At 43.3% G+C, this 20748-nt stretch overlaps 1 protein-coding gene across 1 annotated transcript in view; it reads left to right on the forward strand.

The window, feature by feature from the left end:
- pik3c2b (phosphatidylinositol-4-phosphate 3-kinase, catalytic subunit type 2 beta) overlaps positions 1-20748 on the forward strand; it is a 105861-nt gene that overhangs the window by 67483 nt on the left and 17630 nt on the right. Inside the window, exons 15-25 of the mRNA XM_041782556.1 lie at positions 6743-6931; positions 7030-7123; positions 9137-9231; positions 9361-9541; positions 10292-10399; positions 11009-11101; positions 11208-11337; positions 14160-14296; positions 15478-15647; positions 15824-15980; positions 20040-20149. Coding sequence (XP_041638490.1) covers positions 6743-6931; positions 7030-7123; positions 9137-9231; positions 9361-9541; positions 10292-10399; positions 11009-11101; positions 11208-11337; positions 14160-14296; positions 15478-15647; positions 15824-15980; positions 20040-20149 — 1464 coding nt within the window. The remainder of the gene's footprint in view (positions 1-6742; positions 6932-7029; positions 7124-9136; positions 9232-9360; positions 9542-10291; positions 10400-11008; positions 11102-11207; positions 11338-14159; positions 14297-15477; positions 15648-15823; positions 15981-20039; positions 20150-20748) is intronic.

Raw genomic sequence — 20748 nt, forward strand, 5'->3', positions numbered from 1 at the left:
TGTCTATTTGTTAGTTTGTTTGTTAGTTAGTTTTTGTTAGTTTGTTTGTTAGTTAGTTAATTTTTTTTTAGTTTATTACTTTGTTTGTTTGTCTGTTAGTTTGTTTGTTAGTTAGTTAGTTTGTCTGTTTGTTTGTTAGTTAGTTTTTGTTAGTTAGTGTGTTTGTTAGTTTGTTTGTTAGTTTGTTTGTTTGTTAGTTTATTACTTTGTTAGTTTGTCTGTTTGTTTGTTTGTTAGTTTATTACTTTGTTTGTTTGTCTGTTAGTTTGTTTGTTAGTTAGTTTTTGTTAGATAGTTTGTTAGTTAGTTACTTTGTTAGTTTGTCTGTTAGTTTGTTTGTTAGTTTGTTTGTTAGTTAGTTTGTTTGTTAGTTTGTTTGTTTGTTAGTTTATTACTTTGTTAGTTTGTCTGTTAGTTTGTTTGTTTGTTAGTTTATTACTTTGTTTGTTTGTCTGTTAGTTTGTTTGTTAGTTAGTTTTTGTTAGATAGTTTGTTAGTTAGTTAGTTTGTTAGTTTGTTTGTTAGTTTGTCTATTTGTTAGTTTTTTTGTTAGTTTGTTTGTTTGTTAGCAACATAACTCAAAACCTTTTTGACAGATTTTGATGACATTCTCAGGAAATGCCACAGATGGCATAAGGACAAACTGATTAGATTTTGAGAGTGATCTGGGTCACCGTCTGGATCCACAAATTTTCTGTAGGGTTCTGTACTACTGGGAGATAGGGCTAATGGCGGGGGTCTGTGCTCTCCAAGTGCTTTTCTTGTTTCTGCCTGTTTTTGCCACTTCTAAACAAATTCTCACCACTTAAGCCTATTGTTTCCTCTGTTGACCCATTATTGCCACTTTTAACCCCATTTTACAACTTTTTAGACCCAATTTTTCCCATTTTAGCTACATTTAAGATATTTCTTTATTAGTCCCACAAGTGGAAACTCCAAATCATTCAATTTCACTAATATACCCAATTTTTGCCAGTTTAACCAATTATCTGCCAATATCTGCCTTTTTTCTTTCTCAGTTAACCCCTTTTTGCCAGTTTATATCAATTTTTCATCCCATTTCACCAAATTTCCTCCCATTTTTGCCCATTTGAAGACTTTTCAGCCGCTTTTTAACCCCCTTTTTCCACTCTTGATGACGATTTTTGCCTTTTTTAGTTTTAAAAAAAAATTGTAATCTCATTTATGCCACTTCTAACCCATATCTTCTACTTTTAAAAATTAGTTTTACCTATTTCTCCACCATTTTATGCCATTATTAACCCATTTTTGCAATTTTAAACCCATTTACATTCTTTTTTTAACAAAGGGATTTACATTTTTATGACGGCTATGTACTACAAAAATGATTAAAGAAGAGATTTGTTTCTTTGATAAGAGTGGTTATTTTTCAGGTTAAATATAAAGTATGGATATCACAGCTGAAGTTTACAGTGGACCATGGTTAGGGTTAGGGTTAGGGTAGGGTTAGGGTTAGGGTTAACCCTAACCTTAACCCTAACCCAGTTTTGCTGGGTCCCAGAAAGCTCTCCCCTTTATCCCCCCTTATGGACAGCCTTGTCTCCACATGACTCTTCTAGAATGTGCATGGCTGTTCAGCCACCTTCAGGTACAGTGGGGGTCCCTCGTCTCTGGCACCTTTATTTTGGGGGTCGCAGGCTGAAAAGGTTGAGAACCCCTGCCATAACCCATATAGACCAGCATTAAGGTGCACATTAGTGCTGGAGTAGGGCACTAAGTGTGGACTTGGGCCCCCTGGTGGGACATACAGGTACTGCAGGTGGGCTGCAAGAGCTCAATATAACAGAGAAACTGTATAAACAGTGAAATCACATTAAAACATCCTAAACTACTTGAGTACATGTTGCTATTTTAAGTCTCAGACATAACAGACCACAGACAGAAGTTTAACTCATCTCTCCTTTTAATATATGGAACTGGTGTCACGGTTTAACTGGCGTTGGATTAACTGGTGGCACCGTATCAAACATTCTTCTATCTGCTTGCTTGGCCAGTGTAAAAATTTCTCAGTGTCTTCAGAGACATTAATGCCACTGAGTAAGTTATCTGGGGTACAAAGAGAGGAATATTAGAAAAGGCCATTTAAAGCAGTATGAAGCTGCCTGACCAGTGTCATTTAGTAGACGCCTTTATCCAAAGTGACTTTCAAGAGTAAGAACAACACAAGCCAAGATCTAGACAAGAAGAAACGACATCAGGAAGTGCTTCAAGTCCGTCTGGATGCAGGTGCCACCATGCAGAGGTAAAGGCAGGGTCATCAGCATTCTAGGGGCCAGACATTGTAGTAATAGTAGAATAAATATTTTGGTCTAATTAACATGTTCATGTTAAAAAAATATTCTTTTCCTTCCAGAATTATTGAAACATGAAGCCCTTGACAGTGAGAACAGTCCCTATCACCAATACTGCAGCCAACCACAAGGGGACAATTGAGATATTTAAGCTACATGTTTCTGAGGCCCTCTGATATCTGTCACTGTCCTAATGGGGCTTTTTGGCGGTGCCGTGCCACACCAAGCCATCCTAATTTGAATTTCCATTATGAGTTTGGCCACGCCAAGCTGCACGTGCTCTCATGAGTCACATGTGCTCATGCTTTACCTATGCTCTCAAGTTTCATATGTGCTCTCATGCTTCACATGTGCTCTCAAGTTTCATATGTGCTCTCAAGTTTCATATGTGCTCTCATGCTTCACATGTGCTCTCAAGTTTCATATGTGCTCTCATGCTTCACATGTGCTCTCAAGTTTCATATGTGCTCTCATGCTTCACATGTGCTCTCAAGTTTCATATGTGCTCTCATGCTTCACATGTGCTCTCATGCTTCACATCTGCTCTCATGTTTCACATGTGCTCTCAAGTTTCACATGTGCTCTCAAGTTTCACATGTGCTCTCATGCTTCACATCTGCTCTCATATTTCACATGTGCTCTCATGTTTCACATGTGCTCCCATGTATCACATGTGCTCTCAAGTTTCACATGTGCCCTCATGTTTCACATGTGCTCTCATGTTTCACATATGCCCTCATGTTTCACACATGCCCTCATGTTTCACATGTGCTCTCAAGTTTCACATGTGCACTCATGTTTCACATGCACTCTGATGTTTCACATGTGCTCTCATGTTTTACATGTGCTCTTAAGTTTCACACCTGCTCTCATGCTTCACATGTGCTCTCATGCTTCACATGTGATCTCATATTTCACATTTGCTCTCATGCTTCACATGTGCTCTCAAGTTTCACATGTGCTCTCATGCTTCACATCTGCTCTCATATTTCACATGTGCTCTCATGTTTCACATGTGCTCTCATGTTTTACATGTGCTCTCATGTTTCACATGTGCCCTCAAGTTTCACATGTGCTCTCATGTTTAACATGTGCTCTCATGTTTCACATGTGCTCTCATGTTTCACATATGCCCTCATGTTTCACATGTGCCCTCAAGTTTCATACCTGCTCTCATGTTTCACATGTGCTCTCAAGTCTAATGTGCTCTCATGTTTCACATGTATTCTCAAGTTTCACATGTGCTCTCATGTTTCACATGTATTCCTCGAGTTTCAAATGTGCTCTCATGTTTCACATGTGCTCCCATGTATCACATGTGCTCTCAAGTTTCACATGTGCACTCATGTTTCACATGTGCTCTCATGTTTCACATATGCCCTCATGTTTCACACATGCCCTCATGTTTCACATGTGCTCTCAAGTTTCACATGTGCACTCATGTTTCACATGCACTCTAATGTTTCACATGTGCTCTCATGTTTTACATGTGCTCTTATGTTTCACACCTGCTCTCATGTTTCACATGTGCTCTTATGTTTCACACCTGCTCTCATGTTTCACATGTGCTCTCATGTTTCACACCTGCTCTCAAGTTTCACATGTGCTCTCATGTTTCACACCTGCTCTCATGTTTCACATGTGCTCTCATGTTTCACACCTGCTCTCATGTTTCACATGTGCTCTCATGTTTCACACCTGCTCTCATGTTTCACACCTACTCTCATGTTTCACATGTGCTCTCATGTTTCACACCTGCTCTCATGTTTCACATGTGCTCTCATGTTTCACACATGCCCTCATGTTTCACACCTGCTCTCATGTTTCACATGTGCTCTCATGTTTCACACCTGCTCTCATGTTTCACATGTGCTCTCATGTTTCACACCTGCTCTCATGTTTCACACCTGCTCTCATGTTTCACATGTGCTCTCATGTTTCACATGTGCTCTTATGTTTCACACCTACTCTCATGTTTCACATGTGCTCTCATGTTTCACACCTGCTCTCATGTTTCACACCTGCTCTCATGTTTCACACATGCCCTCATGTTTCACATGTGCTCTCATGTTTCACACCTACTCTCATGTTTCACATGTGCCCTCATGTTTCACACATGCCCTCATGTTTCACATGTGCTCTCATGTTTCACACCTGCTCTCATGTTTCACACCTACTCTCAGGTTTCACACCTGCTCTCATGTTTCACACATGCCCTCATGTTTCACATGTGCTCTCATGTTTCACACCTGCTCTCATGTTTCACACCTGCTCTCATGTTTCACATGTGCTCTCATGTTTCACACCTGCTCTCATGTTTCACATGTGCTCTCATGTTTCACACCTGCTCTCATGTTTCACATGTGCTCTCATGTTTCACACCTACTCTCATGTTTCACATGTGCTCTCATGTTTCACACCTACTTTCATGTTTCACATGTGCTCTCATGGTTCACACATGCCCTCATGTTTCACATGTGCTCTCATGTTTCACATGTGCTCTCATGTTTCACACATGCCCTCATGTTTCACATGTGCTCTCATGTTTCACATGTGCTCTCATGTTTCACATGTGCTCTCATGTTTCACACATGCCCTCATGTTTCACATGTGCTCTCATGTTTCACACCTACTCTCATGTTTCACATGTGCTCTCATGTTTCACATGTGCTCTCATGTTTCACACATGCCCTCATGTTTCACATGTGCTCTCATGTTTCACATGTGCTCTCATGTTTCACACCTGCTCTCATGTTTCACATGTGCTCTCATGTTTCACACCTGCTCTCATGTTTCACATGTGCTCTCATGTTTCACATGTGCTCTCATGTTTCACACATGCCCTCATGTTTCACATGTGCTCTCATGTTTCACATGTGCTCTCATGTTTCACATGTGCTCTCATGTTTCACACATGCCCTCATGTTTCACATGTGCTCTCATGTTTCACATGTGCTCTCATGTTTCACATGTGCCCTCATGTTTCACATGTGCTCTCATGTTTCACATGTGCCCTCATGTTTCACATGTGCTCTCATGTTTCACATGTGCCCTCATGTTTCACATGTTCTTCCTTAAGCGTCTTCATTTATTTTCTGGTTAAGTGTGAGCATCTGTTGGTGTAAGCTTTGTTAGCATTAGCTCAGTTGTTTCTATGTTTTCAGGTTAAGTGTTAGCTTTGTTAGCATTAGCTCAGTTGTTTCTATGTTTTCAGGTTAAGTGTTAGCTCTGTTAGCGTTAGCTCTGTTAGCGTTAGCTCAGTTGTTTCTATGTTTTCAGTTTAAGCGTTAGCTCTGTTAGCGTTAGCTCTGTTAGCGTTAGCTCAGTTGTTTCTATGTTTTCAGGTTAAGTGTTAGCTTTGTTAGCATTAGCTCAGTTGTTTCTATGTTTTCAGGTTAAGTGTTAGCTTTGTTAGCATTAACTCAGTTGTTTCTATGTTTTCAGGTTAAGTGTTAGCTCTGTTAGCATTAACTCAGTTGTTTCTATGTTTTCAGGTTAAGCGTTAGCTCTGTTAGCGTCAGCTCAGTTGTTTCTATGTTTTCGGGTTAAGCGTTGGCTCTGTTAGCGTTAGCTCTGTTAGCGTTAGCTCTGTTGTTTCTATGTTTTCAGGTTAAGCGTTAGCTCTGTAAGCGTTAGCTTTGTTAGCGTTAGCTCTGTTGTTTCTATGTTTTCAGGTTAAGCGTTAGCTCTGTAAGCGTTAGCTCTGTTAGCGTTAGCTCTGTTAGCGTTAGCTCAGTTGTTTCTATGTTTTCAGGTTAAGCGTTAGCTCTGTAAGCGTTAGCTTTGTTAGCGTTAGCTCTGTTAGCGTTAGCTCAGTTGTTTCTATGTTTTCAGGTTAAGCGTTAGCTCTGTAAGCGTTAGCTTTGTTAGCGTTAGCTCAGTTGTTTCTATGTTTTCGGGTTAAGCGTTGGCTCTGTTAGCGTTAGCTCTGTTAGCGTTAGCTCTGTTGTTTCTATGTTTTCGGGTTAAGCGTTAGCTCTGTAAGCGTTAGCTTTGTTAGCGTTAGCTCTGTTAGCGTTAGCTCTGTTAGCGTTAGCTCAGTTGTTTCTATGTTTTCGGGTTAAGCGTTAGCTCTGTTAGCGTTAGCTCTGTTAGCGTTAGCTCAGTTGTTTCTATGTTTTCGGGTTAAGCGTTAGCTCTGTTAGCGTTAGCTCTGTTAGCGTTAGCTCAGTTGTTTCTATGTTTTCAGTTTAAGCGTTAGCTCTGTTAGCGTTGGCTCAGTTGTTTCTATGTTTTCAGGTTAAGCGTTAGCTCTGTTAGCGTTAGCTCTGTTAGCGTTAGCTCAGTTGTTTCTATGTTTTCAGGTTAAGCGTTAGCTCTGTTAGCGTTAGCTCTGTTAGCGTTGGCTCAGTTGTTTCTATGTTTTCAGGTTAAGCGTTAGCTCTGTTAGCGTCAGCTCTGTTAGCTGAGCTCTGTTTTTTTGCTCCCAGGTTGACGGCGGAGGACAAGCGTCTGCTGTGGGAGAAGAAGGCGTTCTGTCAGGCTGAGAGTGCAGCTCTTCCTCTGGTTCTGGCCAGCGCCCCCTGCTGGCAGTGGGCGTGTCTGCCTGACATCTACGCCCTGCTGAGACAGTGGGCGTGCCTCGGTCACCTGGACGCACTAGGACTCCTCCACGCCTCGTAAGTAGCTGCAGTAACTGTCTCTATAAAGTTCAGTGACCTTAGTGATGTCATCATGATTACCTGTGTGACATCATCATCATCATCATGTGTTCTAGGTTCCCTGACCAGGAGCTGAGGAGGACCGCGGTCCAGTGGATGGACTCGATCTCAGATCCGGAGCTGCTGGACTTCCTGCCTCAGCTGGTCCAGGTAACATGACAGCCTAAAGCAGGGGCTTTTATTTTGAAATGTGCAGAGAACAGCAGGCTTTTATTCTGGTGACACGTCTGTGAACTAACAGCGCTGATATATGACCTCTAACGTGTCTGACCGCTGATATATGACCTCTAACGTGTCTGACCGCTGATATATGACCTCTTATGTGTCTGACCGCTGATATATGACCTCTAATGTGTCTGACCGCTGATATATGACCTCTAACGTGTCTGACCGCTGATATATGACCTCTAACGTGTCTGACCGCTGATATATGACCTCTAACGTGTCTGACAGCTGATATATGACCTCTAACGTGTCTGACCGCTGATATATGACCTCTTATGTGTCTGACCGCTGATATATGATCTCTAACGTGTCTGACCGCTGATATATGACCTCTAACATGTCTGACCGCTGATATATGACCTCTAACGTGTCTGACCGCTGATATATGACCTCTAACATGTCTGACCGCTGATATATGACCTCTAACGTGTCTGACTGCTGATATATGACCTCTAACGTGTCTGACCGCTGATATATGACCTCTAACATGTCTGACCGCTGATATATGACCTCTAACATGTCTGACTGCTGATATATGACCTACAACGTGTCTGACCGCTGATATATGATCTCTAACGTGTCTGACCGCTGATATATGACCTCTAACGTGTCTGACCGCTGATATATGACCTCTTATGTGTCTGACCGCTGATATATGACCTCTAACGTGTCTGACCGCTGATATATGACCTCTAACGTGTCTGACCGCTGATATATGACCTCTAACGTGTCTGACAGCTGATATATGACCTCTAACGTGTCTGACCGCTGATATATGACCTCCAACGTGTCTGACCGCTGATATATGACCTCTTATGTGTCTGACCGCTGATATATGATCTCTAATGTGTCTGACTGCTGATATATGACCTCTTATGTGTCTGACCGCTGATATATGACCTCTAACGTGTCTGACCGCTGATATATGACCTCTAACGTGTCTGACAGCTGATATATGACCTCTAACGTGTCTGACCGCTGATATATGACCTCTTATGTGTCTGACAGCTGATATATGACCTCTAACGTGTCTGACCGCTGATATATGACCTCTAACGTGTCTGACCGCTGATATATGACCTCTTACGTGTCTGACCGCTGATATATGACCTCTAACGTGTCTGACAGCTGATATATGACCTCTTACGTGTCTGACAGCTGATATATGACCTCTAACGTGTCTGACCGCTGATATATGACCTCTAACGTGTCTGACCGCTGATATATGACCTCTAACGTGTCTGACCGCTGATATATGACCTCTAACGTGTCTGACAGCTGATATATGACCTCTAACGTGTCTGACCGCTGATATATGACCTCTAACGTGTCTGACCGCTGATATATGAGCTCTAACGTGTCTGACCGCTGATATATGACCTCTAAAGTGTCTGACCGCTGATATATGACCTCTTATGTGTCTGACCGCTGATATATGACCTCTAACGTGTCTGACCGCTGATATATGACCTCTAACGTGTCTGACCGCTGATATATGACCTCTAACGTGTCTGACCGCTGATATATGACCTCTAACGTGTCTGACCGCTGATATATGACCTCTAACGTGTCTGACCGCTGATATATGACCTCTAACGTGTCTGACCGCTGATATATGACCTCTAACGTGTCTGACCGCTGATATATGACCTCTTATGTGTCTGACCGCTGATATATGACCTCTAACGTGTCTGACCGCTGATATATGACCTCTAACGTGTCTGACCGCTGATATATGACCTCTTATGTGTCTGACCGCTGATATATGACCTCTAACGTGTCTGACCGCTGATATATGACCTCTTATGTGTCTGACCGCTGATATATGACCTCTAACGTGTCTGACCGCTGATATATGACCTCTAACGTGTCTGACCAACAGAACTATTCGGTTTTCTCAGAGTCTGATCCTGATGAACCTGTGTGTTTGTTTCTCAGGCTCTGAAGTACGAGTGTTACCTGGACAGCTCTCTGGTCCGTTTCCTGCTGCGGCGAGCCATCGGAGACGTTCGCATCGCTCACTACCTCTTCTGGTCAGCTGACTTTTGATGTACCTTTACTCAGTGACTTCATTTATATGGAGTCAGAGTAGAAACTAGTCCAGCGGGTCAGACTGATCACTTAGACCTTCATCCACATTCTCCCTGCCTTTCATTGGTCAGGCTGCTGAAGGATAACCTGCAGGACAACCAGTTCAGCGCTCGCTATCAGCACCTGCTGGCCGCTCTGCTGTGCTGCGTCGGCAGAGGTCTCCGGGAAGAGTTCGACCGCCAGTGCTGGCTCGTCTCCATCCTCACCAAGGTGGCTCACAAAGTCCGAGATGCCACTCCGTCCAGCAGACAGGTGGGGAAGACAGAACATAGTAGACACTGCTCCCTTTCCTGAGAATCTCTGACGAATTTATTTATATAACAGATAATGTTGTAAAGCAGGTCATCCTGGAAAACCTTCAACTTATTAAACACAGTTACTCTTTGATTTATAACGTCTGCATCACATCTGTTGTCCATAAACACCCTCAACACTTTCATAAAGAAGCAAAACATAAATATCAATGAGTGGAATCAATGTAAAAATAATTTAAATGTAATGAAATAAATGAAATAACTACTGGCCAACAAATCTCAATAATTACTAAAACAGTAACCACATGGACAAAATACCAAACAGGCTGTGACACAATAATCAATAATTAATCTGGATTATCTCATTTTCATGGTTGTGGGACGCCAGAATTAGGATTGAAAATAGAACCTGATTAATTTCCCGGCAGCCCAAACAGGCTACATGAGAGAGTCTGAAAACAGATTTTTGTTTGTTTATTTCTTGCATTTTGCATACAAATATTTTGTTAACATTTCATCCACGTATTTGAAGAATTCTTTTATGAAATGAAAGTGATTGTAGTTGATTCCTGATGTATTGACATTTAATCTTCACATTCTCATGAGCTCTGAGGTTCTTACAGTCCAGCAGAGGGCAGCAGAGTCTCAGCAAACAGCCACCAAGACATGATCAACCTTCTTCTGTGAATATAAAAGCCATGTTTATTTTGATGATGATGATGATAGTAATATTCACCCTGTGGTCCAGTCTGTCCTCAGGGAAGGTCTGGAGGAGATGAAGCAGTTCTTCGCGGTCAACAGTCGCTGTAGACTTCCTCTGAACCCGGCGCTGCTTGTCTCAGGAATCAACATCCAGGTAAAGACGAGACACAAACATGAACCCAGCCAGCGGCTCTGTGTTTATGAGCAGCATGGAAATGATGACAGGGTGGGTTAATAGTGGGCCACATATGGACCCAGAATCATGGACTCACTAAGGGGAGCCATAAAGGGTTGTATTTGGGCAAAGTGAGCAGGGCAGGTAGTCAAAAAGGAACCTGCACAGTAAATCTTGGGACATGTTGGTCCACAGAGGATGCTCTGAATGGTGTCATTATTGGCCCAGGAGAGACGGTGTGATTGCATTTAAAGGAGCTTTAGTAAAGAGATAGTCAGTGGGAACCACCAGCCTTTAGATGCTGCAGCCTCTAACATGGGACGTAGCTTTTCTAGTCCACTGTTATCCTCAGATTCAGTGCTTTCTGCTGAGGCTGGAGGAACAAACAAGTTTATAAAGCTGTGTGAACGTTGGTCCTCTTCTTCTAACTCCTCATGCTCTGACTTTGTTCATCTGAATGGTAACAAGGGCTTTTCTCTGTCTGGGTGTAAAGGTTTGTTAAAAAATTGCTTCTTTGTCCTCAGATTTTACATTCTTACTAAAAACATCTGACTGAAATGTTTCTTCTCCTTCCTCTGTTTTTTTAAGTCGTGTTCGTTCTTCAACTCAAACGCTGTCCCTCTCAAACTGTCCTTCCAAAACCTGGACTCTCTGGGTGACAACCTCAGCGTCATCTTCAAGGTGAGACCACCACCCACCTGTTTTTATCTGCTGTCTCTGCTCGGTCTGATTGTTGCACACCTGGGTAACGTACCTGAGAGATGATGATGTCACCGTCTCCATCCAGTCAGGAGACGACCTGCGGCAGGACATGCTGACTCTGCAGGTGATCAGGATCATGAACAAGATATGGATCCAGGAGGGGCTGGACATGAGGATGGTCATCTTCAAATGTTTCTCTACGGGGAGAGGACGAGGTGAGGGGGACAGTTGTCGAGTTAGAGGAGTAGAGATGTGCTTACTGTCTACCATCCGCCTCTCAAAGCTTCATGCTGATACACTTGTTTGAGGTCAGAATGAGCGGACCAATCAGCATCATTAGAATACAGTACAATACAATACAATAACTTTATTAGAGGAGAATTATTAGATATTATTAGAAGAGAAAGAGGCGATGGCTCCAGGCGTGGTGTAGCTGAAGAGGCTTCAATCCTGTAAACAAGGGTGGCTGATGGCTAGGTTAGCATGCTTGCAGCTACAGCAGCAGTTTGGTCAGAGCTGGATGACGTTTCTTTGTAAAACCACACTGGAAAGTTTCTGAGTGTTAAAGATGTTTTTGATCTTCTCTCAGCTAGAGTTTGACCAACAGCCTCCTCTGATAGTGACCATGACTACGGCTGCCTGTAGAGATCATGTTTACAGCAGCAATCACAAAGATCTAGACAAACACAGTCTGTAAATATTGAGTGACTAATCTAGAATATATTGATTTTTTATGATTAAAATAGAAAAAGAAAAGAATTTTCCACCATTTCCTAAATGTTTTAGTCAAATCTGTATACCGGGGGTGGGCATCTGGATGTTCAGGGGGTCCTCAAATCTTTCAGTGATCAACAATAATGTAAACCTGGATGTGTCTGCAGACTGTCTTTAGTTTGTTCCTCACTCTCTCTCCAGGAAACTAAAACCACGCGTCAGATTTAAACGTCACTGGAGCCTCTCAGGCTCAGAAACTTTGTCAATCGTCTTTCTCGCTGCTCCATGCATCCGCCATTTTCATGCTTAAGAATCAAGCATGCAAGTGGATGCAAAGCATATTGGGTATGCAAGGGCTGATGGGAATTGTACTTCCCATATCTATCTGCTCTGCTCCACTTATAAACTTCACTTTCTGCCCTGAAGTCACACCGATTGAAAAGGTCAGATGTCCAGGACGCTTCAGATATGGCAGTATTACCGTTACACCCCTAACTGTTAGTGAAGCCTTCGGTCTCCACGCTGGTAGAACATCTCACAGGAAAGAGAAACACAGCATGAGTGACTGCTGCTTTATGCTTTTCAAATTAAAAGCCCAGTTTAGCATTTCTGTAGAGAAACTCCTTTTGCTGGTGCAGAATGCTTTTATTTTGAAAAGTTCCCGCTACACTTCCACTACACAACGAATCCAGTCGCTTGTAGGAGGAGTTTACTGAGGTCACACTGATGAAGAGTGACAGAGCTCTGACAGCAGCTAACACGCAGCTAACATGCAGAAAACACACAGCAAACACGCAGCTAACACGTAGCAAACAGGCAGTAAACATGCAGCTAACACGCAGCTAACATGCAGCAAAGATGCCGCTCACACGCAGCAAACACACAGCTAACATGCAGCTAACATGCAGCAAACATGCAGCTAATAGGCAGCTAACACGCAGCTAACATGCAGCTAACACGCAGCTAACATGCAGCAAACATGCAGCTAATAGGCAGCTAACACGCAGCAAACACGCAGCCAACACGCAGCAAACATGCAGCTAACATGCAGCTAACATGCAGAAAACACACAGCAAACACGCAGCTAACACGTAGCAAACAGGCAGTAAACATGCAGCTCACACGCAGCTAACATGTAGATAACACGCAGCAAACATGCAGCTATCACGCAGCAAACACGCAGCTAACATGCAGCAAAGATGCCGCTAACATGCAGCAAACACACAGCTAACATGCAGCTAACACGTAGCAAACAGGCAGTAAACATGCAGCTAACACGCAGCTAACATGCAGCAAAGATGCCGCTAACACGCAGCAAACACACAGCTAACATGCAGCTAACATGCAGCAAACATGCAGCTAATAGGCAGCTAACACGCAGCTAACATGCAGCTAACACGCAGCTAACATGCAGCTAATAGGCAGCTAACACGCAGCAAACACGCAGCCAACACGCAGCAAACATGCAGCTAACATGCAGCTAACATGCAGAAAACACACAGCAAACACGCAGCTAACACGTAGCAAACAGGCAGTAAACATGCAGCTCACACGCAGCTAACATGCAGATAACACGCAGCAAACATGCAGCTATCACGCAGCAAACACGCAGCTAACATGCAGCAAAGATGCCGCTAACACGCAGCAAACACACAGCTAACATGCAGCTAACATGCATCAAACATGCAGCAAACGTGCAGCTAATAGGCAGCTAACACGCAGCTAACATGCAGCTAACACGCAGCTAACAGCAGCTAACATGCAGCAAACATGCAGCTAATAGGCAGCTAACACGCAGCAAACACGCAGCCAACACGCAGCAAACATGCAGCTATCATGCAGCTAATAGGCAGCTAACACGCAGCTAACATGCAGCTAACACGCAGCTAACAGCAGCTAACAGGCAGTAAACACGCAGCTAAAAGGCAGCTAACATGCAGCAAAGACGTAGCTAACACGCAGCAAACACGCAGCAAACACGCAGCAAACATGCAGCAAACACATAGCTAATATGCAGCTAACATGCCTCAAACATGCAGCAAACATGCAGCTAATAGGCAGCTAACACACAGCTAACATGCAGCAAACACACAGCAAACATGCAGCTAACATGCAGCAAACATGCAGCAAACAAGTAGCAATTAGGCAGCTTACAGGCAGCTAACATAAAGCTATCACGCAGCAAACACGTAGCTAACACGCAGCTAACATGCAGCTAACATGCAGCAAAGATGCAGCTAACATGCAGTTAACCAGCAGACTTCCAGACTAAAAAAAGGCTCAAAGGTGTGATTGACAGGTGTGCTGTGTTACCTGTTCTCAGGTATGGTGGAGATGATTCCTCACGCTGACACTCTAAGGAAGATCCAGGTGGAGCACGGGGTCACCGGGTCGTTTAAAGACCGACCGCTGGCTGACTGGCTGCAGAAACACAACCCTTCAGACGAGCAGTACGACAAGGTAAACACCTGATAAATATACCTGTATACACCTGTATATACACCTGAATTTACCTGTATACACCTGTATATACACCTGAATTTACCTGTATACACCTGTATATACACCTGATAAATATACCTGTATACACCTGTATATACACCTGAATTTACCTGTATACACCTGTATATACACCTGAATTTACCTGTATACACCTGTATATACACCTGAATTTACCTGTATACACCTGTATATACACCTGATAAATATACCTGTATACACCTGTATATACACCTGAATTTACCTGTATACACCTGTATATACACCTGAATATACCTGTATACACCTGTATATACACCTGAATTTACCTGTATACACCTGTATATACACCTGAATTTACCTGTATACACCTGTATATACACCTGATAAATATACCTGTATACACCTGTATATACACCTGAATTTACCTGTATACACCTGTATATACACCTGAATTTACCTGTATACACCTGTATATACACCTGATAAATATACCTGTATACACCTGTATATACACCTGAATTTACCTGTATACACCTGTATATACACCTGAATTTACCTGTATACACCTGTATATACACCTGAATTTACCTGTATACACCTGTATATACACCTGATAAATATACCTGTATACACCTGTATATACACCTGAATTTACCTGTATACACCTGTATATACACCTGAATTTACCTGTATACACCTGTATATACACCTGAATTTACCTGTATACACCTGTATATACACCTGAATATACCTGTATACACCTGTATATACACCTGAATTTACCTGTATACACCTGTATATAACTATAAACACCTGTATAAACCTACATTCACCTGTATACACCTGTATATAACTATAAACACCTGTATAAACCTATATTCACCTGTATATCCCTTTACACCTGTATTCATTCAGTTTAAAATGTAAACAGTGATTGTTGGAGCCAGGCTGCTGATTCCTGGTGAGGATTTGTTTTCATTCTGATATTTTGTCCCAGTTCAGAGTTGATATTGATCCTGACTTAGACCAGTTAGGTCTGACTCTCCTGTTGAGCCTTTACACCTGTCAGGATGAACTCCCCCTCAGGATTAGAGGTGATCTTTGGCTGTATCTGATGAAGTCAGAGTAATAAACTCAGTCATCCCCCTCTCTGTGCTCAGGCTGTGGAGAACTTCATCTACTCGTGTGCGGGCTGCTGTGTGGCCACCTACATCCTGGGAATCTGCGACCGCCACAACGACAACATCATGCTGAAGACCAGCGGTCACATGTTCCACATCGACTTTGGGAAGTTCCTGGGACATGCACAGATGTTTGGAAACATCAAACGGTGAGAGAAAGGGTTGTATTTATTTATTTCTGCCCAGACCAACACAATCACACAGCTGACAGGTGTAGGTCAGACTACAGGGAGGGAACTATGCAGGATTAGATGGTGATCCTGGTCTGTTGATCCTGTTTTTATGTGATGTATAACCATATGTGATTGGTAATGTGACCCTTCAGAGACCGCGCACCCTTTGTGTTTACCTCTGACATGGCATACGTCATTAACGGAGGGGACAAACCATCCAGCCGCTTCCATGACTTTGTGGATCTGTGCTGCGAGGCGTACAACCTGATCAGGAAACACACACACCTGTTCCTCAACCTGCTGGGCCTGGTAGGTAAAAGCATGCCCACTCATACCAAAACATACCCAAACAAACCCATTTATACCCAAACATACCCATTCATACCCATTCATACCCAAACAATCCTAAACATACCCACTCATACCCCAACATACAAACTCATACCCCAACATACCCACTCATGCCCAAACATACCCACTCATGCCCAAACATACCAACTCATGCCCAAACATACCCACTCATGCCCAAACATACCAACTCATGCCCAAACATACCCACTCATGCCCAAACATACCAACTCATGCCCAAACATACCCACTCATGCCCAAACATACCCACTCATACCCACTCATGCCCAAACATACCCACTCATGCCCAAACATACCCAGACAAACCCACTCATACCCAAACATACCCATTCATACCCAAACATACCCAAAAATACCCAAACCTTCCCAAACATACACACTCATACCCAAACATACACAAACATACCCAAACATACACAAACCTTCCCAAACATACCCCAACATACCCATTCATACCCAAACATAAGCAGACATATCCACTCATACCCAAACAAACCTAAACATACCTACTCATACCCACTCATACCCAAACCTACCCACTTATACCCAAACTCACCCACTCATAACTAAACATACCCACTCATACCCAAATATACCCAACCATACCCATACCTACCCAACCATACCCAAACATACCCAAACTTAACCAAACATACCCAAACATCCCCCAATCTACCCACACCTACCCAAACTACCTAAACATACCCAACCATACCCCACCCTACCCACACCTACCCAAATACACCCAAAAATAACCAAACATACCCCAACCTCCCCAAACCTACTCAAACCTACCTAAACATACCCAAACATACCCGAACCTACCTAAACCTACCTAAACATACCCAAGCCTTCCCAAACAAACCCCAACATACCCTTTCATTCCCAAGCCTTCCCAAAGATATCCAAAAATACCAAAACATATCCACTCATTCCCAAACATACACACTCATACCTAAACATACCCAACCCTTCCCAACCATACCCACTCATACCCAACCTCACCCACTCATAAACAAAAATCCCCATCCTACCCCAATATACCCAAACATACCCAACCCTTCCCAAACCTACTCAAACATTCCTAAACATACCCAAACCTTCCCAAACCTACCTAAACATACCCAAACATACCCAAATCTTCCAATCCTACCCAGACATACCCAAACCTACCTAAACATACCCAAACATACCCAAATCTTCCAATCCTACCAAAACCTCCCCAAACCTACCAAAACATACCCAAACATACGCAAACCTTCCCAATCATACCCAAACCTACCCAAACATACCCATCCAATCCAAACATACCCAAACATCACTTAACATACCTAAACATACCCAAACTTCCCAAACCTACCCAAACATACCCAAACCTACCCAAACCTTCCCAAACATACCCAACCATACCCAATTCTACCCAAACCTCCCCAAACCTACCCAAACATACCCAAACATTCCCAAACATCCCCAAGCATACCCAAACATACCCAAAAATACCCAAACCCTCCCACTCATACCCAAACCTACCCTTTCATACCCAAACATACCCATCCTACCCAAACATACCCAAACACACCCACACCCTACCAAACATACCCAAACATACCCAAACCTACCCAAACATACCCAAACCTACCCAAACCTTACCAAACATACCCAACCATACCCAATCCTACCCAAACCTACCCAAACATACCCAAACATACCCAAACATACCCATCCTACCCAAACATACCCAAACCTACCCACTCATACCAAAACATACCCAAACATACCCAACCATACCCAACCATACCCAAACCTCCCCAAACCTACCCAAACATACCCATCCTTCCCAATCCTACCCAAACATACCCAAACCTTTCCCAAACATACCCAACCATACCCAATCCTACCCAATCCTACCCAAACCTACCCAAACCTACCCAAACATACCCAAACCTACCCAAACATACCCAAACCTACCCACTCATACCAAAACATACCCAAACATACCCAAACATACCCAACCATACCCAACCGTACCCAAACCTCCCCAAACCTACCCAAACATACCCATCCTTCCCAATCCTACCCAAACATACCCAAACCTTCCCAAACATACCCAACCATACCCAATCCTACCCAAACCTACCCAAACATACCCAAACCTACCCAAACATACCCATCCTACCCAAACATACCCAAACCTACCCACTCATACCCATCCTAGCCAAACATACCCAAACATCCCCAAACCTACCCAAACACACCCAAACCTACCCAAACCTTCCCAAACATACCCAACCATACCCAATCCTACCCAAACCTACCCAAACATACCCAAACCTACCCAAACATACCCATCCTACCCAAACATACCCATACCTACCCTTTCATACCCAAACATACCCAACCATACCCAAACATACCCAAACATACCCAAACCTACCCAAACATACCCAAACCTACCCAAACATACCCAAATCTACCCAAACCTTCCCAAACATACCCAACCATACCCAATCCTACCCAAACATACCCAAACCTACCCAAACATACCCAAATCTACCCAAGCCTTCCCAAACATACCCAACCATACCCAATCCTACCCAAACCTACCCAACCTTTCCCAAACCTACCCAAACATACCCAACCTTTCCCAAACCTACCCAAACATACCCAAACCTACCCAAACATACCCAACCATACCCAAACCTCCCCAAACCTACCCAAACATACCCAACCTTTCCCAAACCTACCCAAACATACCCATCCTACCCAAACATACCCAAACCTACCCACTCATACCCAAACATTCCCATCCTACCCAAACATACCCAAGCATACCCAAACCTTCCCACTCATACCCAAACCTACCCAGACATACCCAAACATACCCATCCTATCCAAACATACCCAACCCTCCCCAAACACACCCTACCAAGCATACCCAACCATACCCAATCCTGCCCAAACCTCCCCAATCCTACCCAAACCTCCCAAAACCTACCCAAACATACCCATCCTACCTAAATATACCCAAACCTACCCTTTCATACCCAAACATACCCAACCATACCCAAACATACCCAAATATACCCAAACCTACCCTTTCATACCCAAACATACCCAACCATACCCAAACCTCCCCAAACCTACCCAAACATACCCAACCTTTCCCAAACCTACCCAAACATACCCATCCTTCCCAAACATACCCAAACATACCCAACCATTCCCAATCCTTCCCAAACCTCCCAAACCCTACCCAAACATACCCAACCTTTCCCAAACATACCCAAACCTACCTTTTCATACCCAAACATACCCAACCATACCCAAACCTCCCCAAACATACCCATCCTACCCAAACATACCCAAACCTACCCACTCATACCCACTCATACCCAACCATACCCAATCCTACCCAAACATACCCAAACATACCCAACCATTCCCAATCCTTCCCAAACCTCCCAAACCTTCCCACTCATACCCAAACCTACCCTTTCATACCCAAACATACCCGCTCATACCCAAACCCTCCCAAATATACCCAAACATACCCATCCTACCCAAAAATACCCAAAAATACCCAAACATACCCATACATACCCAAACATACCCATACATACCCAAAAATACCTAAACATACCCGACAATACCCATACATACCCAAACATACCCATACATACCCAAAAATACCCAAACCCTCCCAAATATACACAAATGTACCCAAAAATATCCAACATACCAAACAATCCCCAACCATACCCATAGGTACCTCTCCTTGCAGCAGCACTGCATCCACTTTAGAACTATCATAGTTTATATTTTTTGACGTTGATGATTACCTGCTTCTTTTCCTGTCATTCCTGTGTACAGTCTGTGTTTTTTACCCACTCTGCTTTGTAGTATCATGTGAACTCTAGTCCACTCACACATTTTCCATAATTAAGAGAAACAATAAGCAAATCCATATTCTTTGTTGTTTGTGTACGAATGTGTGTGCAGATGCTGTCCTGTGGGATCCCAGAGCTGTCTGATCTGGATGATCTGAAGTATGTTTACGATGCCCTGAGACCTCATGAGTCTGAGGCTGACGCCACCATGTACTTCACCAGGTACACACACGCATCAGAATCAGATGTTTTCCTGCAGTTCAGAAGTTATGGATCGACTCAGCTGTGTGAGTCCTGGGACACTGTGATGCTGTGTCAGAGGCAGTGACGCCTGTGATGCGGCGTCCTTGCTGAGTTTCCCTGCTGTCACAGCTGGCCTTCGTTCATCAGTTTCACCTTGATTAATCTTCCTACAGCTGATTTGATTCATCGTTTATCTCAGCCAGGAAACCCTTCAGAATAAAAGCAAGCTGTACACATGAGGTGCACTCCTCCACAGAAATTCCAAACCAGGCTTTTACTTTGAAAAGCAACAACCACGTGAACTCGTAGTGTCATTCCTGTGTTGTATTCCACTGATGTGGGAACTGAAAGATTCACTAAAGTTTAACTTTAGAGATAAACCCCAGATGCAGTTCCGCTTATGGCATTCTGGGGTCATAAAGAAACACACTTGACCAATGTAGACATGCATATCTGCTAAGACGTGGTAAGGTAGATGTGGCTCTCTATTGATCATTTTGGTCTACTTTGGCAGAGATAGTCTGGTATCAGACCCCTGTCTCTGCAGACCAACTTCAAACTTCACCACGGAGATGCAA

The sequence above is a fragment of the Cheilinus undulatus genome, linkage group 3 (genome assembly GCF_018320785.1).
Source record: "Cheilinus undulatus linkage group 3, ASM1832078v1, whole genome shotgun sequence".
Taxonomy (NCBI): domain Eukaryota; kingdom Metazoa; phylum Chordata; class Actinopteri; order Labriformes; family Labridae; genus Cheilinus; species Cheilinus undulatus.